The following is a 24,956-nucleotide window of genomic DNA, read 5'->3' as shown; positions in this document are numbered from 1 at the left end:
AAATGGCCCTTAATTATATTTCTCAAAGAACAATATAAAAAATTAAATTGACCTGTGCATGGTTGAGACTCATAAGCGGGCTTCACAAATAAAGGAAGTTGCTTGTTTGGCAATCTTAGCTAGACACTCATTGTAGAAGGTAGTTTTGTTTCTATATATGCATGGAGTATGCAGGAATAGATATAAACATGCAGATATTGGCAGGGGAGGACGGAGACAGAATAAGTAGCAGAGAAGAAAGAGGTAGACTCATGCAAGAGGTAGAATCACATACAGGGAAAAATACTTTATTGTTGCCTGGAAAATGGAGATGAATTCCTTTATTGATTCCTCAACTGATATGACATCTCACTTGCCAAAGTAATCTAAATGGTTCTCAATCCTATGATGTCTCGATGTTGTGATATATTATAAAGGTATAGGATATATGAGCAGTATTTCATGCTAAAGGGGCTAAGAAAATATTCTAATAGAAAATGGTAATAAGAAGCTGTAGATATTTTTTAACAATGGAGAAAAATGCATATTGATCAGTAGATATTATTTTGCTTCTGTTTCATTGTCCATTTGATTTTTATTCTGTTATTTAAACTTTCACAAGTTGCCTAGGATCCTAAAGTCTAATTCTAATTGTCTATGTAATATAACTTGGTTGGTAACATGGGAATATTTATCTTTTTAAAAATCAAACAACTGAAAGCATTCAGAGCTTCAGTTAACGGGATACTGAATTGTCCTCATAATTACAAAATAATAGTGTGGCAAAATCCTTTTGATTTTTGAAATGGAGTAAAGGCTACTGAAGCTTTACGCTTGTTTTTCTACTATGCTTTCTGACAGTGCTTCAAAGGAATGTTTTATTTAGGCTGTAAAATCTGGGCAATATAATCTAACTTGCCTTCTTCATTCCTCTAAATATTTTGAAGCTGCTGCTGTAATTTTCAATGGAATGTGGAACAGTCAAATAACCATTGCCCAGGATTCCCTACTTCCCCCCAAATAATGATTGAATTAAATGCAGGCCGGGTTGGGGGAACAAAGAGAGCCTTGACTAGCTTCTGAGAGTTAACGTTCCAGCCAGTTGTGGTAATGATCTACAATTCTGTGCATGAATCATGTATAGATTAAAGCTTTGAGGCAGTAGAAGAAGACTGAGTGCGAGTATGTGTTATACATACATACATACATACATACATACATACATACATTTTCTTAAGTTTTCATGGGTATTTATATGTATGGTATTCAGCTTTGTTCGGGTATTTTCCCACATAATTGTGGTTGTGCTTTTAAAGTTGTAGCGATGTTTCGGCAGAATCTCATCTGCCATCATCAGGCTTGTGTATTGACACAATACAGAAGCCTGATGATGGCAGATGAGATTCTGTCAAAATGTCACTACAATTTTAAAAGCACAACCATAATGACGTGGGAAAATACCCGAACAAAGCTGAATACCGTGTGTGTGTGTGTGTGTGTGTGTGTGTGTGTGTGTGTGTGTGTGTTTTCTTAAGTTTTCCCGGGTATTTATATATATGGTATTCAGCTTTGTTCGGGTATTTTCTGACTTCTGACTCACAGACGAACACTATACAGAAGCCTGATGATGGCAGATGAGATTCTGCTGAAACGTTGCTACAACTTTAAAAGCGCAACTATAATGACATGGGAAAATACCCAAACAAAGCTGAATACCATACATATATGTACATACATACATACATACACACACACACACACACATACATACATTTTGTAGGTTTTCATGGGTAGGTTTCCTGAGGTTTTGTGGTGTAACCTCCTGAGCTCAGGATATCACATCACATCACGGAACTAACTAACCCTAACCCTAGCTGATTTCCTTTTGTGCATGTCTTTCCTCTTTTCTCTGAACCAGCATACTTCAGCATTTCAAAAGCATCTTATCCACAGTTACTCAAACAGTTCCACTTGAGCATTTTTGCATGAGTGCATAATCTGTTAATGTGGAATAAAAGAGTGCAAAATCAACCACATTCTTAAAATGAATAGCTTGGACAGTAAATGATCATATAGTCATAAAACTGAGCAGCAGTACTGAATATTTTGGTTAAAAAAATTAAAGCTCTGGGATAGTTTGAATGTAATTTCTTTTTAAAAATAGTCCCTATTAAGGAAATTACATCTATGACATCTTTTGGGCGCCTTTCATAGTAGCAATGGTTAAAACAGTTCTAATTTCCCTGTTTTTGTTGAAAGAGGACTGAATACAGTTGCAGAATTCCTTAATTACTGGGGCACTGCAGCTTTTTTACTCTATTTTGCTTTTTAACAAACTCCAGCATTCATAAAAGGTTTTCCTTTGTCAATTTCCAGCTTTGATTTATTTACTTAGCAATTAATCTGGCCACCTGTGGATGGTTATGTAGGAATTTAGGGCATATATTAAAATAGAGTGAAAATTCAAATCCTTTGAATATTCTGATGTTCTTATTTTTATATTTGGTGAAGAGTTTAGAGAGTCAATTCAGCTAATCATAAACTGTGAATAGTTTATAATTTATCAGGACACAGGTAACAGATCACAGATTACACACATATTTTTCAAAAAGCTGTATATCTTTTGGAATGAAGACTTAGAGCAAAATCATAATTAATAGGCTCATTGAAAGAGGAAAGCATGACCTAGTGAATGACCTCCCAACCCATTCTGTTTTCAATATTAGTTTCTTTAGGCATACTCATTATTTGGTCATTTACTAAATGATAGTCCGGTGTCCAATAATAAGATAATTTTACAGTGATTGGATGAGTTATCAATCTTGTATGACAGCAAAACAAAGTGAAATAAAATAAACCTCATTACTGTACATAAAAGAATTGACTATTGCACATTTCTTTGTGTGACTAAGACTAGCTTTTGTTAAATACAGATTAATAAACAGCAGGATTACTATTTTTGTTAAGATTATACTTTTGAAACAAAAGTAGCCAATTTCATAGACATTTTTTCTCCTGCCTCTTTTATAAATAGATGATCAATATTTACAGTTATATTATGTTTTCTTTCTCCATTGTTCCTCAGTATTATTAACCTGAGCTAAATTGTGCTGTAAGGATATTCTGCCCCGCCCACATGGTGTTTTGATTCTAAAGAATTATGCATTGTGTCCACATTTTCACTGGGTAGATATGATGCAGTCTCATCTCCTAGGCGTCATCAGCAATTCAAAAAATATACCTGTACTGTTTGTTTTCCCTAACTAAGAGTGGTGCGTAATCATAGTTATCAATCCATAGTAATATCAAATAAGGAAGCCTTCTCTAGTCTGCAGACAGAAAAGGCTAGCAACAGTCAATCTTTCCCAAAAATTTCAGTATAATTTGTAAGACCCTTGGGCAGGTAAATTCCTTAAACCTCCCTGCCTTTAATCTCTCTTTCACCTCCTTTCTACCAACCATGTACTTTTGGAGTTATTTGTTTTTTATGTGGTTACTTTAAATCCACCCCACCCGGGCTGCCACCCAATATTTCCCTTTTTAAAGGAAAATCAAGGCTTTAGCTTATACATGAGTGCTGCAGTGCATTTTAGGCCCAGAAAAACATCAATAAACATAACGTTCCATTTACTGCCAAAGGGATTATTTAAAAAAATCTATTTAATTATCAACATTCTGTGAGTCTTGAAAGCTGTATGATAATACTTGTAACTAACAAATATAAAAGATAAAGCATTCCTAGGTAGCTCACAGAACTGTCTCAATTCAATGCCAGAGATTTAGACTTCTGAGTTGATTACTAGGAGGAAATATTTATATTCTTCATGGTGACAAATATTAGGCTCTAATATAGAGTAATATCTTTTCTTAATAACTTGTTAAGTTGGTCAGTTTCAAGTAGAAAATGCTTCTCAGCTTCCAACTTGTAGTTTTAAAGTGTAAATAAAATACTGTATATTAGTCTAGAAATTGGATATTGTCAGCTGGTGCTCCATTCAAAAGCCAAGAAAGAAATACTTAGACTCCATTAATTAGAGAAAAGATATCTTTTGCTGGAAATCAAGTGATAGCAACAAAAGAATTCTGAATCTGAGAAAATGAGCGCGTAAATCACATATACAAAGTGATGGCAATGTTCCCACCCCCAATAGTTCAACTGGCTCATCCAATCAGAAGTTGTGTATAGCATCATGTGGGCATCTTCAGGTGGTGATGAGGCCTCTGTCCATTGACCTTGACATATTTTGATAAAGAGTTGCGGCTGCGCATAGCATAGGATAGAAGCCTAAGCAAGAATCTCCCCCCCCCAACTTATACAGTTCTGTTTTGTAACACCTCCAGCTCACTTCCCATAACCATGTCCCCCCTCCTCCCCCGTTACTTATGACAGCCGAAAGATGCAAAGCAAAGGAAGAAAATCTTGAAGGCTGACAGATATTGTCTTAAAAACATGACACAGCCTTATCTACAAAAGTATGAAAAGTAGTGATCAGTAACCTGAAATACAATTATATATTAAACGCTGGGTCTGACTAAATTTTCCTTTCCAATCTATTAGCACCAATGCCTCAGAAATTAGATATTTTTGTGGTCATCATTTTTCTATTTGAGAATTTAAGAATTCTCAGGTGGATACATCAGGATCCAGAGATTTGTTAACTTTGTATTTTTCTGAAGATATCCTATAATGTGTTCTGTTGTTCCGCCCTTTGCTTTAGATCAGGGGTGTCAAACTCAAGGCCCGTGGGCCAGATCCAGCCCACGGGGTGCTTAAATCTGGCTTGTGGGGAAAGCCTGGAAATAGCAAAGGATCAGCCCACAGTGCCTCTGCTAATGAAAAATGGGGGCCCAGGGGACACTTGTAGCCTCCGTGGCCCATTATTGGCCTGCATGGCCTCCGGCAGCACCCTGCCAGCCAAAATGGGCCACAGGGTGGCCGCATGCAGTCTCCCATGCCCCGTTTTGGCTGTCAGGGTGCTGCAGGAGGAAGACATCCCATTTCCCCTCTCATCCCCGGCCAGCCCGTGGAAGAGAACTACAATGCTGATCCAGCCCTTGAACAAATCCAGTTTGACAGCCCTGCTTTAGTTGTTGCAAGTCAGAGAAGACTTAGGCAAAGAGTTCATTATGCAATTTCCTTTGAGCATCCCTTTTTCCTTCTTTGACATCTAATGATTAAATAGCTTTAATCTCTTATTTATGGAAAACAGATCTCTCAGAAGTCATGCTAGCTGTAGCAACTTTTCATTGCAGTGAGCTGAATATTCAGTTCTCCATAAACAAGAGCATATTTTATAGTCAATGAATTCCAAAAAATTAACAGAATCGCAGATTCAAGTATTTTCTGCTCTGTATGTCATACTAATCATTTTTGTTGAATGACCCAACTATTCCAGATTTGTTAAATGCATTTCATAAATTTTAGATTTTTGTTGCTTCTATCTTCTGCTTAATTTCTTAAAACAAAAACATTGGAAATATTTTCAACCTTTACTTATAGTGGTTGATCCAATGTGCTCTCTTTCCAGTTCTAAAAGATCTTTTCAAAATTGTATGTTTGTATTTTGTTTTGTTTTGATGTGATCATTATTTTCAGTCTCTTTTCTAACAATCTATGTCGTAGGAGTTGCTTTTTTATATTTTTGTCCACATTTGAGTTCATTGTTATTAACCTATTTAGCATTCTTCCTGGATTTCTTTTCTGGCTGGTGGGCATTAGCATTTTCTTATTTTGCTTTGGTTCCAATATCTTTCCCTGCCTTAATTTGCCCTCCATTGTAATATTCTAAGGAAAACTCCCACTTTTTTAAGGAGAAAGGAATAAGAGTCAGGCCTTACCAGGTTTCACATGGTCAATAATTGTCTCTTTGTTCTTAGGGATTCATCTTTATAATATACCTTGTTTCCTTCTCTGGCATGCTTTGAGGTGGATATATATGTTACATCCCTTCTCAGAACTGTTGTTAAGAGGAAAGGAAACATCTGCTTGCATTAATGGTTTTTTTTAATTGGTTTCATTGTCTTCCCAGTGTCATTCATTCAATGGTGGGGTCGCATCATTGCGCAAGTATTATAAACTATTCTGTAAATATGAAGAGATTTCTCTTGGTCTTTGTTGATACAGCTACTTTTGTGCTTTAGAAAGTGAAAACATGGTAAAAAAAATCGTTAAAAATTGCATTTGAAGCCTTGTGTGCATGCTGATGGATACACATTGATATACTGCACATATGTGTATATACATCTGCATTGTTCTCTATTAGGTGAACATATAGCTGCAAATAAGGCAAAGATTGCTAAAAATCATATAGGAAGAGAAGATATGTACCTAGAGTTTATTCATATTATTTCTTCCATATAGAATAGATTATAGAAACAGTAACTACAGTGGAAATATAATATATAATTCTAGTCTGTTTATAAGATCTGGTTGTTGTAGACCTAATGATTCCAGATGCAACTAATATTATGGTTTGTTGCATAGTTAACCAGATGTTTAGACTGGATTTGACATTGTTAGCAACCTAACAAGTCCTTCCCAACATCCCAACACCATACAACAGATGTTGTTGGATGGTGTTAAAAGTATTGTTCCAGGATGAAAGATGGTCCAAATAAAGCTGCCTTTTGTGATTGGTGATGATTTTGTCAATTCCAGTAGTGTTCAAGTGCTACTCCAGATGTTTTTGGATGGTACCCAAGGCACCTATTACTATTGCTACTATCTTTGCTTTTGCCACAGTCGTTCTACTTCTATTTGCAGGTCTTGGTATTTTTGTGAATTTTTTTCCATAGTTCTTTCTCTTCTCTTCTGCTGTCTCCAGGTAATGCCACATTCATTGTTCAGACTTTTCTGTCTTTCTTATTGTTAAGGCTGAAGTATTGTGTAGCGGGTGCTTTCCTTTGAATTCTAAAGTCCCAGAGCAGCAACTTTAGCTTCATTTTCTAGTACTTCATCTATTTTGGGGTCCCACCATTCTTGCTTGCAGGCAAATGGCATTTCTTGTAGATCTTTCAATGCACCATTGTTATTACTTTGTCATGCCAGTGTTTGTAGTCAATCTGCGTGATCTTGCAGCAACTAACTGATCTTCTTGTAGCAGCTAACTAGGTGGTCCACTGTTTCTTCAGCTTATTTGCAGAGGCGGCATTTGTTGTCTGTTGCTCTCTTCTCAATACTGGCTTTGTATGCATTTGTTTTTAATGCTTGGCCTTGTGCAGCCAGAATTAGTCCCTCTATTTCATCAGCTTCCCTCTTCTTAGCCACTGCTGGGTCTTATAATCTGATTTGCCTGATACTTTTTAAAGATAACTAGCCATGCAATACTTTGCCATGCCATGTGTCTTCTATTCTTAACTTTGTCTAATTATTATTATTATTATTATTATTATTATTATTATTATTATTATTATTATTATTATTATTATTATTATTATTATTATTATTATTATTATTAGTTTTTATATGGTGCTTTATAGTGCTTTTACTGCACTATTTTGCACTGTCTGCATTGCTGTTCCTCTTATTCACAGTTAAAGCAGTTTGTACATTTCATAAAGAAACATCCCCATGATTAATATGTAGGCTTCAGAAGTTGTCATGTCTCGGCCCCTGGATTTAGCTTTTTATGTAGAAGGAAGGTTCTGAATAGTTTTAGTAATGTTGATTCTGAATGTATTGCTGCTGCTGTAAAAAATGGATTGATTTGTTCTTTTATTTAGCAGTTCTGAGTGTAGATTTTTTTTCACCAATTACCACAAATAAAGAATAGTTTATTAGTACCTGATTAAGTTGAAAAATCATTCTTAAAGTAAATTTCAGGCAGTCTGTTTTAAAGTCCATGTAAAAATTAAATGTAAAATCCATATTGGAGAGGATTATCTTTGATTAGTTTATTATATTAATAATTCTTACTAAAGCAAACATATGCATGAGTCATGATGCCTTGAATTTAACATGGCAGTTCAGAAATCCAGGCTCTCCTAACTATGGAATGTTGTATATTTGTACAACCCTAAGTGTATTATGATTGTTTGCTGATAAAAATAGATGACAGTATTGTGAAGTGAAGACAATGACACATCTGAGTCTTGGAAGGCGTGCTGAGCGCTGACTGTATGAATATGAAGTACACTGGGTGGGGTTTCTTTTGTGCTGAATTTTGGCATGGAAACTGAAGTCTAAAGTAAGGCAAAGTAGCAGGTTTTGTAAACTGCACAATGTACACTCAGCAAGGATTGTAAAAAAGCAAGACCTCCTCTCCAGGTTCTAATAGACATAATCAGAAGAGTTTAGAGTTAAAAATATCTCTATGGGTATTAATCAAGCCATAAAAATGTAATTTATCATAATTTCTCTTTCATATGTAAAACATTTTTTTTTGAAAAACAGGAAACATTTAAATTTATTCCTTGTCAATCCCATAACCTTGAATGGAATGCATTTCTTTGATAGAGTTACTGCTAACAAGTAGAACAATAGGGAATCTGGGACCACAGGGCTGCATGCTGACATTAATCTAAACCACTTTTCCTAATTTAAGTATCCTTTTAAAATATAGATTTCAGATCCCATAGTTTTTCAAGAATTCTGCATCCATACATATAAAGCATGCCCAAATTTTTAACTGCTAGCGTGATTTCATATTGTGAATTCCACCCATATTTAACTGAAGCCTTCCCCCCTCCCCAATATCTCCTACAGCAGGACTGCAGAACCAGACAGATTTTGTCTTAAATTGTATGGATTTCACCTCATTATAACCCTCTTTTATTCCAAAGTGAAGAGTTGATGTACACTGACTCACAATTTGATGATTGTGGTTGAATGGATCCCCAACTGGTGACAGCATCTACATTACCTATTTGATCTCAAACAGGGGGGACTATATTAGGACATTTCAGAAGAATAAGCTAGATTGGGAAATAGAAAACCATTCTGGAAGAAGGCAATGAAATACTAATGCCTATTGGATATGGAGTAACCAGAAGAACATTTATCTTATAAAACTTTTTTATTTTACTTAGTTGGGTTGATAAACTGACTTTATTGCAAAACTTTGCATTTAGAATTAGCCATGCATTAAAAGATCACATTATGTATTTGGTTCCTTCAAAGTTAGGGTTTTTTTTTATATATAATGAATACTTATAGAGCAAAAGTTTATCAAATTACAGACTCTGAACTGTTTGCTCACAGCAATATAAATGTCATCCCATCTGGGCAATCTCCTCTGGCCAAATCAAGTAATAAAACTGTTCTTTTAGCTCTAAGAAGTAAAGGAGGACTCTACAAGATATGTGAATATGTTCTAATATACTTGTTCTTACTGTGTGACTAATAGAAGCAGGACTAAATATGTTCCTAGCTTTAGGGCTCCCATTTATGCTGTAAAGCTATGACTTATAGGGACTGCCTTGTGCTAAAATATACTAGAATTACAGAGGCACCACTGATATTTTGGGAACACATAAGGTTGTTTCAGATTAGTTGATATCTGTGAACGTCACTGTATTCTCTAGATACACATTACTCAGTTCCACAAACTCCTTTCTTCCTGCCTGGTAAAATTCAATTACCATGGTTGAACATTCAAGAAACAGTAGAACTAGTTTTTTATAGAAATGATTGCTTTCCTTTGCCAAAATCGTACCAATATTTGGCTGGCTTTGGGCACAGCCCCTTTCACTTTATTAAAAATATTTCTTTCATTTGGATATAATAGGAGATAAGTGAGTGTGCTAATTTGAATGGCAGTTAATTGTGACTGACATATTTGTGTGCATTGTTAACATGCATGCATCCACCATACCATTTTTTCCAACTAACTTGTTGTTCCTTTGCTTTGCAGAGCAAAGAAGTTGGACAGCAGCTCCAAGAAGACCTGATGAAAGTTCTGAATGAGCTCTACACGGTAAATCCAGTTTGCTTTTTTTTTTTTTTGCTCCTTTTAGAAAGTCGTGACAAATTAAAACGTTTACCTCCCTCTGTGAAATTATTTTCTTTTTCTTCTATGGTTTCATTTTAATTCTCTGGTTTCAATCCTTGTTGCCTTTGCTGCTGTTGTGGGATTACTTTCTGCATTGAGTGAACATTGGTAAGTGTTTAGTTAAATCACTGGGCTCTTGGTTGGATGATAGTATCAGCTTTGAGGTCAGTTTTGGCTGCAAACGGATCAAACACAATGGGTTCTTTCATCCTAAATGTAAGAATGCATGAAGCACAAGCTTTTGTCATGCAATACACTTTTATCTAAATTATTATTTGCGTTAGATGCTTGTATATATATATATATATATTTGATTTGGATTTTTAGAAGATTGGTAGCAGTAGGTTTTGATTTAGTAAACCACATGCTATATTATCTACAGCCCAGCCCTGGTCCCCAGGGAAGAAAGAGAGTCTGTTGAGACCTAGCCTTTTGTCAATTGAGTACAAATAAATATTCAGAAATGCTCCATCCTTAAAATGCTAGTACAAAGCCAGTAAAAAGGTGGCTTATTTTTACTGAGCATGATGACTGCATCATAAATAAAGAGGAGGATTACAAGTTACACAAGTGTTGTGCCATTTTTAATTAATTAATTTATTTGTCAAACATGTACAAGATAACAAGTATAGGTATGAACATCAACATGAACAAAGGAAGTAAAATCAGATAAATGGGGACAGTAAGACAGGGGTGGTAGGTATGCTGGTGCGCTTATGCACACCCCCTTTATGGACCTCTTAGGAATGGGGTGAAATCCATGGTAGACAGTTTGAGATTGAAGGTGCGAGGGTTTGAGGCTGTAATAATGAAGTTGGGTAGGGCGTTCCAGGCATTGACCACTCTGTTGCTGAAACATTCTCAGAGTAACATTTTGGATCAAAGATGCCCCTTTACTAATTGGTAAGTATCATTGAATGAAGCATTAAAGAAAATGGCAAAGGAAACTATATGAAGTGACATGAAACATTAGTTTATTTATTATACTAATTATAATAATGCACTGCTGCATAAAAACATTTCACAATATTCCATTTGTTTTCCATTGCTGTCCTTTTTGCGTCCTTCCTCTGAAATTTCAAATCTAATATGATCTTTGCATGCTCCACATATCAGTCATATTATCTACAAGTTTACTTGTTTGTCCATCATCTAGAGCAGGGCTATCAAACTCACAGCCCACAGACCAGATGCATCACTGGCTACGATCATGCCCAGTTTAGCGAAGGGGGAAAAAGTCACGATACGTCACGTGATGCTGCTGTGACGGTGCAAGTTTGTCACCCCTGATCTAGACTCACTCATATTATTTTCTTTTAGCAATTGTTGGTTAAATGAGCAAACCTCTCTTTCCTTGCTAGTTGTTTAAAGTCACCTTCTAGTGAGATAATAATTAAGGTAAGATTCTAATTGTGGTTTTTTTTTTTCAGGTTACAGCTAGCTTTCCTCCTGCTAATTGGAAATTGTGGTGGCTTATTTCCATCCTCTCTTGAGATCACTAGCTTGAGGAAAGCAGTTCTTAGATGTTCTGCTCATTTTCAGTTGTGAAGACTTCCTGTGTCCAATCACACTTGGCCAATAAAGAATTCTAATTCTAATTGAGATGACCCAAACACCAAGGAAGAATCTGATTGGCACAAAAGTGTGCTGATAAAAATTCTGGCCGTCTCTTCTTTCATGCTTGAATGGGAAATATTTAATGTTTACTAAACCTGTTTCAGGTTTGTTAAACTTAGCAGCTGAGAGCAAATTACTTCTATTTTGAAATTTGGGCCCTTTGAATGTTTTCTTTCAGGCTTTTTTCCCCAAACACCAGACAGTTTCTGGATTTTGTTGGTCAGCTAGGGTGATTGCGTTGGCAAATACTTTTCTCCACACCCTGTTGCCACATGAAAAGATGTTTCATAGAAACTCTTGAGGCAAAAGCAACGAGACCCTGAAATGAAGTACAACTAGTAATCATGATGGCCTGGATATAGGCTGATTTTGCAATTTTGTCTAATTTATATAAATCAGCAAATCACACAGGGATAAAGATTGTATCTTATTATAGGCAAATTGGAAACTGTCTTCTGGCAGCTGCGAAGCCTAAAATCTTTCTATGGTGTTTCTTATTATTAAATTGAATTCCAGCTACAGATGTTCGGCATTTTGAACATACAACTGGTTTGGTGACATTGCAGAAGTGCTTTTAAAAATGAATAGAGGATGTGTCTTGTTTGTGGCTTTTAACCTTGCTTTTTAGAAAAAAGGAGACCTAATAATATTCCTATAGGAAGGATCTTATACTGGTTTGTAACAAATTCATTGAAGGAATGTAATTACTAGAGTCCAGTGCGGCGTGACTGCAAGGAATTTGAGAATATTGATTTGTTTCTTCCCTTTATGAATCTACATAGATACACTACATAGTTAGTGGCTACTAAGCATATCACCTAGCCATTTTAACTGCCAGATACTTTTACATGAGAGTGAGTAATGCTATTGAACTTCTGGGAAAAAGCTACTGTATGCCAATTTTTGAAAATAATAGTAAACTGGGGCAGGGGATTGCCAAATTTTCGTGGTGTATCAAAGGCAGAGATAACTTTACATAAAGGTGCCAGGCTAAGTACATTTGGAAGGATGGGAGAAAGAAACCTTGAGTTAAACCTCTGAAGGTAAAGAAGTCAATTATATTTTTCAATGAGTGACTGGAAATTTGTACTTTCAGGGTTGCAAGTTTCTGTTAATGTAGCAGTATAATAAAGTAGAATTAGTTCACGTAATATAACCCTGTCTGATTTACCTAGAAGGCTAACACCAGTCTTACAAGTCTGAAAGTAAAAACTTCCCAGTGCCACTTTTAACGGCTTGATTCATTAGGGCAGGTCCTTCCTAAGTTTCTTTCTCTGATCACTAAGCTTATGCCCCTCTTACCTGATTGTTTCCCAGGCAGCATCTCTTTATCTCTTTCCACTAAGTCATCTACACATTCCATTACAAATGACCTTTAAAAGGAAATCTAGATTTTTAATGTGAAAAAATAATGACCCTCGACCAAATAGAAAAAATTACTTAGTTATTGCCTTTTGGGAATAAGAAGATTAATTCCAAAATGAGTTGAAACAGTGAAGAAGATATGGCACAGATTTATTAACCTGGATGAGAATAGCTTTAATTCATTCATTATTTATTGATTAGCTGTGTATGCTCACCACCTTATGCAGAATAACTCTGGCCAACAATATATAGGTAGTCCTTGCTTAATGACCATTCATTCATAAATTTGAACTACAATGTTGCTGAATGAGTGGTACTTTAGCTTAGCAGATCCTAGTAGTTGTGGCTATTGTAGCATCTCCACACTCACAGGATCATCATTTGTGACCTTCATTACTGACTTTCAACAAGCAAATGGGAAAGCTGGCGGGAGGTCGCAAATGGTGACCACATGACATTGCACTCAGTAACGTTGTGCGATTTGTTTAATAATAGTAATCAGAAATGCCAGAACTCCCATCTCTAAACGGTGCAGTCAGATGATACTCTACCATACAACCGGATTCCTTAGCTATGGAAATTCCATTCCCAATGACCATCATTAGCTGAACAAAAATAATAAAACTGTACAAAATTAACAAAATTGTACAAAAATAACAAAACTCAAAGAAATAAAACCATTTCACACCACCAAGTTGCTGTTACATTGCTACTGCAAATCTACATGTGCTGGGCTCAACTCTCATGCTATGCTCCGAGAAGGGGCTGAACGTTAACCACATTCTGGAAGGCGAGAAGGATAGAGTAGTATGAAATTGAATAATCAAAGATATTTATCAATTTGCTCAAAGAAAAAAAATACTTCTTTTTCAGTTTATACAAGGTATAGTGATGGAAATAATTTATATATTTGAAATCCATTTCAGAATTGTTTTGTATTTTTTAGCTTTGTCCAAAATACTCATTTCACGTTCTCTGCCATTCTAGGATAGCAAATGTAGGCCCACCCCAAAATAAGCTATTACTCTTATATGTATGTTACAACTATACATTTACCCTTTTATTAATTCACTACTTTTATATTTAACATCCCTCTGATAAAGTAGTGATTATCCTACAAAAGCTTAAAATAATTAATCAGTATGAAAATGTCATGATTGTTAGAATTATTGTTAATAGTATCCTGGTGATCAGTTCAATTCAATCTTCATTACAGTCATGGAGCAGCATCCTGGTGATCAACACTAGAAAAACATACCAGTTACAAATTCAAGAGACAGATAACTCTGAGTCTTGATCACTCAGAGTCTTAGTCAATATATGCAGGAAGAATATTGCTACATCCATCTACTTGATGGATTTGAAAACATTTGCAATATCCTTATTTATCTATATTTTAACAGCAAATTAAATATGATAAGGGTTGGATTAGAAACATTAATTTAATTTTCCAGCAGTAAGACTAATTTATCTTGAGTTCCATCAGTCTGTGGTTTTCTAGGTGTTGCTGGATTATACCTCACAGCATCAATTAGGAATGACTATGTGTTGGGAATGAAGGTTCAAATAAGATCTACATTGCTCATCCTTGTGTGTGAGAACAAGAAAAAATGGAATAGGCAGAATGTATATCTCATTCTACCAATTGATCTCTGGCTTATTTACAGGGGATGAGCAAGGATTTCTGAGTACTACTTTTAACCTGCCAGAAGCAAAATTAGAGAAACCCATCCACACAGACATGTCCTAAATTGGATCTGAGAAACTTTTCAAGGACAAAGACTGATTTCTGGATTTTTAGGAGTTGAGGATGACACATTGCACAGACGGCTTTTAAAAAATTTTTTTTTCTCTAATTAAGAAGCTTATTAAAGTAAGCTGCATAAGCAGTTTGGGTGTTTTTTTTAAGCCTTAGTTGGCAAGCAAACTAATTGCACTGCATTCCTCCATGAATTACTCCTTCCTTTTCAAACCTTGGTTGATTAGCAATTTTAAACAGCCAAGGAATATTTTTTGCTGTATTGAAGACAGCATAAAACAAATCTAAGCCTGCATATTTTAGGGTCATGATGTGAATTTGATTTATGATCTATTTCTAAGTCTACCTATTTCCTAAATTAAGATTTAAGGAAGAGGTTATAGAGTTCGGTGTCAATTTTCTCTCAGTCAGGTTAGCAGTTGGTTTCTCTCTATGCTGTAAAATCTTGAATTATCATCCCTTCAAGTCCATCAGAGGCTATTTGTCTTGAGTAGATTTTCTCCCATTCAGATTCCCAATGTTCAGTTGATTTTATTTATTGATAAGAGTTTTTGGGAAATATAAAGAATTATATGTTTTCTCTTTTCAGAGTTTTGCGTTATCACTTTCAATTATACATCAAACGCATTTATTTTTAAAGCAGAGAGAAGACTGAAATCTGTTACTCTTATATATGGGAAGATTATACAAAGTAAGCTTTGTTAGGCAAGTTCTTGTTGATTAAGACTTTAGCTATGATTTAAGAAAAAAGGCGTTATAGACCTCCCTCTCCTCCCCTAATGGCAATCCCTATTAAAAACAAGTTTTTTAAAAACCCAGATTTTTTTCATTTTTTGTTGTTAAAGGTTTCCACCACCCTTCTTCTCTTTACTTCTTTCTCTTAACTATGGCTTAACTTCTTTTTGACCTGAAAGATACAAGATAATTGAAAAAATCCTTGGTAACATTCTGCTGCATTGATGGTTATGAATGTGAAGTGAAAATAACATCATTTAAATATTACGTGTATTCTTCCCAGATACTGTTGAAATAATAATGTTGTTCAGATTTATTTCGGATACTTTTCCCTCAGTCTGGAAGAATTTTGCTTATTAGTCAGGTTATTAGAGCTCCATTTCAGATGAAAAACATTCTCAAAAATTGGGACAGTCCTTGAACTATAATAAAGCTTATTTTCTCTTTGAAGATTTCCAAGAAAGGCATTTGCTAATAGTCCTTACTTTAGTCTAAAGTAGATAAGTATTTTGCCTTACTTAACTGTTCTAGTTGGTCATTTTTTCTTATCATAAAGTACCAATCAAACTTGGTTAAAATATCTTAGGTCTGCATAAAAAAAACATTTTCCATTTAATTTAGGAGAAATCACTATGGTTATATTCACTGAATTCACAGTATGAAAGGTCAATAAAACTTAACTCTTGACTTATTCTAAGAGTGGTTCTAAGGTCTGCTTTTTGTTGCAAAGATAAGATATGTGTCTCTTCATACTTACTGTGCATCTGGTAAATAGCTATATATTTGTTTTGCTATATCGATCTATATGTTTTTAATGAATCAATCTACTTTCTTAAAATTGTATGAACTCGGTGGTTTTTTTCATTTCCAAATCTATTTTGTGACATATGCGTCCATTTTCTGATCATCACAAATATGCTTTGCCACCTAGTTTAAGCTTGCATTTGATGAGGCAACAAAAAAACACTTTTCCTTCCACCTCTTGAGAGCATGATATCAGTTGTGCAGGTGTTCCTGAAATAATGCCACTGAGGTTTTTTGCCTTTTTTTTTCCTTGTGTAAGAACATAGTCATAATCTTTGATCCTGGAACTCCTCTTAGCTTTTCCCATGTAGCAAATCAAAAGGATTGAATCCCCTAAATGCCTATGGCACTTCTCTATAGGCAAATAATATATAGGGAAGTAAAGCCAATTAGAGTGTAGTGGTGAAGGCATTAGGCTTGAAACCAGGAAACTTGTTAGTTCTTTTTAGTTACAAAACTAGCTGAGTGATCTTGGGGCTTTCTCTCAGCCCTAGAAAGGAGAGAGTGGAAAGCCACTTATGAAAAACTTGCCAAGAAAGCTTGTCCAGGCAATCTCTGAGAATCAGACATGACTGAACAGAAGAAAAAATAAATAAATGGAAGCAACCCATTCCAAAATGTTGGTATTATTTTGTGCATTCTTCTTCAACATGTTTTCAAGAGCCTCCTTCAGATAATCCTTCTATCTGAATGTCATACTGAGAAGGTCGTACCTCCAATATCTCCAAATCTGTGTACAAATTCTTAGCAGTTATTTTCTTGAAATACCAACAAAGTGAGATTCCTCCGTGAATCTGGTCTTACATCTGGTCTTACATGAGCAACCTTTCAAACACAAAGTCTGAAGTGGTACAGTATTGCAAAGTAGGCAAGGCTGTGTCATGGTCAGAGGCAAATTATTCTCCTTTTTTTTCTTTTAAGGTTTGATCAAGATGATCAAGTTCCTGTTTTGTAAATAGTATTAAGCATAGAATAATGAAGAGTATGATTTTTTTTAAAAAAATATGAGTTTTATTTTCTCTATTTAGTTGGGCTACTCAAAACAAACTCCTTTGCTCATTCCTATGTGTGTGCCTTTCACTGAAGGCCCCTGTAGGTAGGTGTGAGAGTTCTAATTAAAAAAGAGACAGAGGAAGAAGGACAAGGCAGGACCTGGCAAAATAGATGCTCGTCTAACATCTTAATATAATCCCTTTATGAGAATAGCATGTGGTATTCATAATAATACCTAGACTCCAGGATTGAATCCTTATGTTATTGCTTTGACCCTCGACCTTGATGTCAATCTTGGCAGAAAGATATGGATCGACCATATTGACACATCCTTAAATGTCTGAAACCATTAAAACTGGGACTTACATGGTTTTGATCCCTTGCGCCTGATGTCTTTCACTAGAAGTAATGGGAATAGGAGTACATGGAAACAATACCCCTCCTTCCTGTTTAAGGCAATTCTAAATGCCACCTTTAATTCTGTTCACTGATAATGATTCAGAATTACCGTACACATAAATTATGCTTTCTTTAATACTGAGTGGGTTAGCATTTTTAACTGTTACTTCTTCCTGTAACTAAGGAGTGTTGCTTTAATTGCTCCAGAAGGAGTAACAAAGTGAGAGCATATATTCCACCTAACAAAAATTACGGTCAAGTTCAAATTGAGGTGAAAGAAGACTCAGGGGCTTAATGCTTGGAAACTGGAAGGATTTGAGGCCAGAGTTGGCTTGCAGCAGGTTTTTAAAATTGGAACATACATCTCTTCTCTGTTTGAGCACACATTTACAAAGCAGTTATTATTAGTTATTAATATTTCATGAAGGTCTGTGATGTAATTGGAGGACTGCATACCATTTTTTCAAATCAGTTTTTAAAATTTATTATGTAAGCTACTTCGATCAGAATCTGTGGGAAAGAGAGGATAAAGCTGATTTTCAATAAATAAACCTGTCTGTCCCTCCGTTTCTCGGTCCATTCATCCATCAGAAGTTGTTTTAAACCTATCTAAATGATGTGTTAATTATCCTAAGGAGATAAATTGGAGATTTTTAAATTTTTTGATATTTGATCTTTGCCCAGTACAAAAGGTTACAGAGAGGGCCAAAAATGCAAAGAAGGGCAGGAATCAAAATATGTGGTTCAACTATTAGAGCTCACTTTTTTGTAACAAACTCCAGTGAGAAAGGGAAAAGTCAGTATTGATCCAAAACAATGGAGGGACTGTAGAGAAACAAAAAGAAAGGCTGCTTGTTAGCAGAGTCAGCCTCTGCTGTCTGTGTTGCCTTTTGTATTGCTGAGCAGGATTAGCACTGGTGGAGCATGCAGTCAGTTAAAAAATGGTCTCTCTTCTAGTAATTGCTTTTTAAAATAAAGATAACAACTTCCTGAGGTAAACAAAGGAATACTATTTAATGACCCTTTTCTCCTCATCCTATATAGTCAAATTTCAGCTGGAAATAGAATTATTCTTGTACTTCTTTCTTAGTTGTTCCTCTCTCTTTCCTACTTTCATCTGGCCTTTTATAGCCTTGTGCTAATAGGGTGTATCACTTCATGCAGTAGAAGTTTAAATCATTGGAGCTCTGTTGTATGGACTACAATAGAGATTTCCACTATGCACAATGACCAAAGTAGATGTCTTTAGCTACACCAGTCCCAGTAGGCAAACTCTCCATCCGATTGGCCTGGTCAAATGGCGGGGCCTGTAATAGAATTTTTAAATAAATGATCTTGAACCCAAGTAGAGAGTCTCACATGTTTAAGGGCTCTGCTAAAGCTAAGTCCTTAACTTTGTCATTCACACAAATATAAGAAAAACTCTGAAGAATTTTGGACATAATGTATTAAGGAACAATAGGAAATACATAGCTGAAAGGACTGAAATTTACATTATGTTATACTTTAAAAGAGAATTTTATAAAATGGTACAGTCTCCAGAGAAATTATTTAGAATGTATAAAAATATTTTCAGTTTATGTTGGAAATGAGGAAAATGTGAAAGATCAGTTCATTATGGCTGGTGAAGTTGCAAAAAAGAAAAAAAAGGGGGAATGGGTTTCAAATATAGTGGGTTAAAAATAAAGAATTTTAAATATTCATATTCATTTGAAAGCAGACATTTTCTTATCAGAAGTAATGGATAAACAATTAGAAAAGCATTATGGAAAGCTGTTTTTATATATATATGATAACTTCTGGAAGATTATTTCATGCACAAAAATGGAAAGAATCTGAAATACCACAATGAAGGAACAGCTGGTGAAGATGACGCAATCAGCAAAGATGCAAAGTTGACTTGTCTGACTAGAGAAAGGACAAAACCCACATTTGTTAATGACTAGAAGCCTCTTAATGGATTTTTTTTTTTGCTAAAAAATAAAAAAATGAACTTGTGATTTATGGGTTTGATTATTTAAAAAGGTAGATTATAGAAAAGATTGTTGTAACTTTAGAGAGGGTGAAATATAAATGTACTTCTAACTGTTTTCAGTATCAAAAGCTGCTTCTTTATAACTTTTATTTTCTTTCCTTCTCTATTTCTTTGCACTTTTTCACTTACTACTATAGTTTTTTCTTTCAAAATTGATATTGTTCTTTTAAAAATTTCTTTAATAAAAATTATTTGTTAATAAGAAGAAAGAAAAACTCCCAGCAAATCTTGACAAGCAGAGTTAGAATGAAATAATAGAGGCGCTGGTTTAGCCATTAGAATCACATGAGAGTTTTAAAATGTTCCATATTTTTGCTGATCCTTTTGAGTTCTATAAGTGGTTCTTATGACCATTCTTTCAGCAACCATTCAAAGCTATAATGGTGCTGAATGAACCTGTTCTTGAGAGTTCACGCCATCCCATAACCCCCATGGCCACATGATCATGATCTGATGCTTGGCAACCAGCTTGCACTTAAGATTAGTTGCAGCACCCCATGATCAAATTTGCTGGGATAAGTCTTCCCCACCTACATAACCCCTTCCTGAGCCTCACCGTGCCTCCTTTGCACATCTTCCCTGATCCTTGCTGCATCTCTTTCATACCTTTCCTGACCCTCACCACACCTCCTTATTCACCTCCTTGTATCCTCATTGCACCCCTATGGATGCTCATTAACCCTTGCTATGCCTCCCTCCCTTGCACTTTTGCACACTGTCCCTGAGCCGTGCTATGCCTCCTTTCCACCTCCCCGAGCCTTACCACATCTTCTTCACACCTCTGTGTACCCCCTCGTGCCTTCTCTCACCCTGTAGCAGCCATTTAATCTGCTTGCCAGCCTGCTCGTGAGTCACCTGGGACTTACAACTTCCCACCATTGACTTGATTGTGGAAATTGTCAGGAAGTTGCCTTGCCTAACAATGATGGGATTTGATTAAGGATGACAATTGGGACTGCAGGGGTTGCTGTTGCTAAGCAATGCAGACATACTTTACGTCTGCATCACTTAGTAATGGAAATTCTGGTCCCAGTTGCCATCATAAATTAGAGACTGCCTATACGGTAGGCTTGTAGAATAGTTATAGGTATTTTTCTGTTTGAATTTTAAGTTCGCATTGAAGGCATTGGTTGACTGTTTGGTTTAGGTGTTTGCAAGTGAAATAAAAAAAAAACAAAAAACAGTAAGGTGCTTCCTAAGTGAGAATTGCCTTTGCAGGTAATGAAGACCTATCATATGTACAATGCTGACAGCATCAGTGCCCAAAGCAAGCTGAAAGAGGCAGAGAAGCAAGAAGAAAAACAGATTGGTAAGTCTGTGAAGCAGGAGGAAAAGCAAACTCCGCGCTCCCCTGATTCAGCCTCCAGTGTCAAGTTTGAAGAAAAGCATGTCCGAAGGAGCTCAGTCAAGAAGATTGAGAAAATGAAAGAGAAGGTGAGTGCACAACAGGGTTAAATGCTGGATAATTGCAAAGCTCTCTTCACCAAGAGCAGCTGCTGAGTGTTCACTGTGAATCTAATACACAATAGAATATCTATCAGGGCATTAAGGGGGAAGAGCTATTTAATGGGGAAATAGCAGAAATACTAGCCTAATGGCTCAGGGATTATTCTGAGATCTAGAAACTATATTTAGGCATGCACATTCATGAGATGGAATGAGGAGCTACAGGAACCAAAAGCATAAGAAGGTCATTTTGCCACTCATCCATTTCTTCTTATCCCTAGTCAGCTATGTAAATGCATTCGAACTGAAACTAATTAGCATGGTACATAAAGACATGTACATAAAGATACTACGTATCAAGCAGTTAGCAATTGGATATTTAAATGTTTTAACTTGCAGAGTTCATGTAATATAGTGCCATAGGCAGAGAGGCTGTATTTAAAAGGTTGAAAAAAAGGCTTAAGATTTGCAGTAGACTATCTTGGATGTATTGTATTAAGAAGTAATATTTTTAATTGGAAAAGTTCATTGTATTGAGATACAGAAATACAAGCACTCTTTTCTTTTCTTTCTTTTTCAACCTTTATAGAAGTAAGCATGAAGCAAGTAAAATAAATACGCGTAGCCAATGGATTCCCCCCCACCTTGTTCCTCAATGCAGTATTCAGATAGTCCTCAAGTTACAACCATTCATTGAGTGACTGACCTTTCCTTGGCTTTCAAAATTAGAACAGTACTGAACAAAGAGACTTACAACTGACCCTCCAAGTTTCAGCCATTGTAGCAACCCCACAGTTACATGAACAAAATTAGAGCACTTGAAAACTAGCTTGCACTTAGGACCAATTTCAGTGTTCCATGGTCACTTGATTGCCATTTGTGGCCTTCCCTGCTGACTTACCAAGACCAGAGTCAATGGGGAAGCCTACAGGGAAGATCACAAGTTGTTGAGTAAATCTCATGCACCCCTGCTTTTCTTTGTTTGCATGCACTGTGGTCTCCTTCCCATCTTCCTTTTCATATACACATAACATCTTTCTTTCCCCTTTGTTCATTCACACACAGTATACCACCTTCCTCTCTGCACGCCCACCAGCATCCTCCTTCCCTACCTGCTTACGCACGCGCGCGCGCACACACACACACACACACACACACACACACAGAGGCATCTTCCTTTCCCAGTCCTCCCTCATCTTGCAAGCAATGGGCATTCACCTTCGGCATTCACCTTCCGTGGGCTTCCCTACATTGTCCTTCCCTAAGCCTCTCTATTCTCACATTTCACTCTGTGCCCTTATTTTCCAGTTTCCCTTCACTTGTGCCACACTGCAGCACCCCCCTCTCCAACTTGTGCGCAGCTTGTCCAGGGTCTTCTAGGATTTTCCCCATACCTATGTGGCACTGACACTCTCATTACCTATGGGTCCTGTTAATTCCTGCTTAATGACCCACACATCTTGGGATTATGGCAGCTTCTGGGATTGCCTGGATCATCATCACTAAACGATACGGTCACAAGACATCACATGTTACAACCTCATCACTTAACAATAGCAGTCCTGGTCCCAATGACTCAAGGACTATATGTAATTTGCCCTTATAGGAAGATTTCCTGGATTCCACAGTCTTAGCTATGGGATTTCCTTTTGCTTCAGATGCTGTTGACAGCTACCATCATAAACGTAATTTGATGACAGTTTAAGACTTCTTCACCAAATATTTGGGTAGACAGATGCTGCTGTGCCTTCCCATCTGGTTCAGAATTATACTGCGTTGTATTTAGGATTTCAATTGTTAATAAATAAAGTCGTAACAACTTAATTCTAATTATTCTAATTTATTGTAAAATATTTCTAAATGTCACCCACTTTGGATTTTTTTCAAATAATGAAATCAATCAATCTTGAATTAGCTTTAACTTTATGATGAAGGTTTAAATTATTAATGTTCCATAAATACGATATTCACATATTGATTGGGCTAGGTCAGGAAGGGCTGTTTCCTATTCTTATGGGCAAAGGAATGTAAATATGTGTGCGGGTCTAAGTTTCCAGCTGTTTAGTGCAGTTGGTATATTAAATTCTAGTGATACATGATCGGTCCCTGCAATTTGGATGATTTGGGTATCAGACCATGGTTCACACTTGGCTCTTTAGTACCTCCTGCTGATGTCAGTCCTCCGTGTTCATATCAAAGCCAAATAAAATTTTGCAGGGATCTTCAGGATGCAAAAATGCTTCTAGCATTGGATATATTAACTTTATGTGTTCCTATGAGCCACTTTCTGGCCATCTATGGATTAGATTACCTTCCTGTCTCTTCATGATTCAACATTTATTTGAGTCATTGTTATATGATGCATTTGTTTTTCCTAAAAGTGTTAAGGTTTCTTAGTCTGGGTTAAAAAGAAAGTAAAATAATTCCTTGATTTTGCAGAATTTTTTTCCTGCTTTCAAGGCAATTGCTTTCCTCGTCTTAATTATTTTGTTATAAAAATCCATTTGTATATTTTTCAGCGCCAAGCAAAATACACAGAAAATAAACTGAAGGCTATTAAGGCAAGGAATGAATATCTGCTGGCTCTGGAAGCCACCAATGCATCTGTATTCAAGTATTATATCCATGACCTGTCAGACCTCATTGATGTAAGTGTACTTTGGTGGTGTATTTCCTGAATGTTTCTGCTTCAAGCCTCATTATGTTGTTCTCCTCAGTTAATTTCTTCAATGGCCGAAGTCCATATGGAGATTTTATCTTTTATCTGTGTTCCATCTGTGTTTCATTCAATTATCGAAGGACAACAGTATTTAAACATGGCGCTAATTAATTAGCCAAACCAAATTCTGCAATTGTCAGGTACTTCCCTTATTTTAATATCATTTTTTTGAGTTTGCATATTCCTCAACCTTTATAGAAAGCTTTAGGAACAATCTTAACTTACATACATCAGTGAGACGTACTATAAAATAGCCATGTCTTTATCTCATAGTTTTTTTTTATGAATACCTTATGTTTTCTTCTTATTTTGTATATTGACTTACTGGTTGAATGATTTCCAGGAATTACAACAAAATGCTTAAAATGGGTTGCAATTCATCTTAAATGTCTGAAAGATTCAAACAACCTCATTTATCCAAATGATCTTGAAACCAACCCAATTTGTTGAGAGGAATGGTGAATTTTTTTAAGGTTATATAGGAATGCATTAAGATTACACAAAGAATATATCAACATTTCTCCTCGTTCAATGGATCTACAGCTGGTCTTTCCTTTAGGATACATGTGCTGGCATATTTAACATGTCTTACTTGGTTTTTCACTACAGCAGTCAACCCTATGAGATTGGGCTGAGAAACAGAAAATATTCATAAGTGTAATTGGTCTTTTCAGTCCCAGTGCAACAGATTAAGGAAGATATGTGAAATAAATGTTCAAACAAGTAAATCATTGGCTTCCTCTTTCAGTACACTGCTTAGTAGTAGGGATAGACAAGTCCATCTTTTCTAGTTTTGTCAGGCTAATCTATACTGAATTTAAATCTCGGTTGGTCTAAATCTATATTGATAAAATCCACATGATTCATAAAAATCCAAATGTACTTCATATACAACTTTTTCTAATTTGAAATTTTTTATTAACTGCTTTATCCATTTTTGTATCAAGCCCCTGTCAGAATACGACTTGGAGGGAGAGGCCGAATAGCTGACAGGGAGTGGGAGTGTGGCTTCGTTGGCTGTGGAAGAAACTGGGGAAGGGCACAGTCCAGCTGGGCAAGAGCAGGGGAGAAGTAGAGCAAGGGAGAGGGAATTCAGACGAAGACCCAGGCCCATCC

At 36.0% G+C, this 24,956-nt stretch overlaps 1 protein-coding gene across 6 annotated transcripts in view; it reads left to right on the top strand.

The window, feature by feature from the left end:
- The window catches only part of SRGAP2 (SLIT-ROBO Rho GTPase activating protein 2), a 230,962-nt gene that overhangs the window by 124,256 nt on the left and 81,750 nt on the right, over positions 1 to 24,956 (top strand). For all 6 annotated transcript variants that reach the window (XM_026676786.2, XM_026676784.2, XM_026676785.2 and 3 more), the window contains exons 5-7: positions 9,831 to 9,893; positions 20,894 to 21,109; positions 23,641 to 23,769. In XM_026676786.2, coding sequence (XP_026532571.1) covers positions 9,831 to 9,893; positions 20,894 to 21,109; positions 23,641 to 23,769 — 408 coding nt within the window. The remainder of the gene's footprint in view (positions 1 to 9,830; positions 9,894 to 20,893; positions 21,110 to 23,640; positions 23,770 to 24,956) is intronic.

Source organism: Notechis scutatus, chromosome 3, assembly GCF_049901735.1.
Source record: "Notechis scutatus isolate UNSWTSFEM ecotype Mainland chromosome 3, rNotScu1.2, whole genome shotgun sequence".
Classification (NCBI taxonomy): domain Eukaryota; kingdom Metazoa; phylum Chordata; class Lepidosauria; order Squamata; family Elapidae; genus Notechis; species Notechis scutatus.
This window is presented reverse-complemented; position numbering and strand designations above follow the sequence as displayed.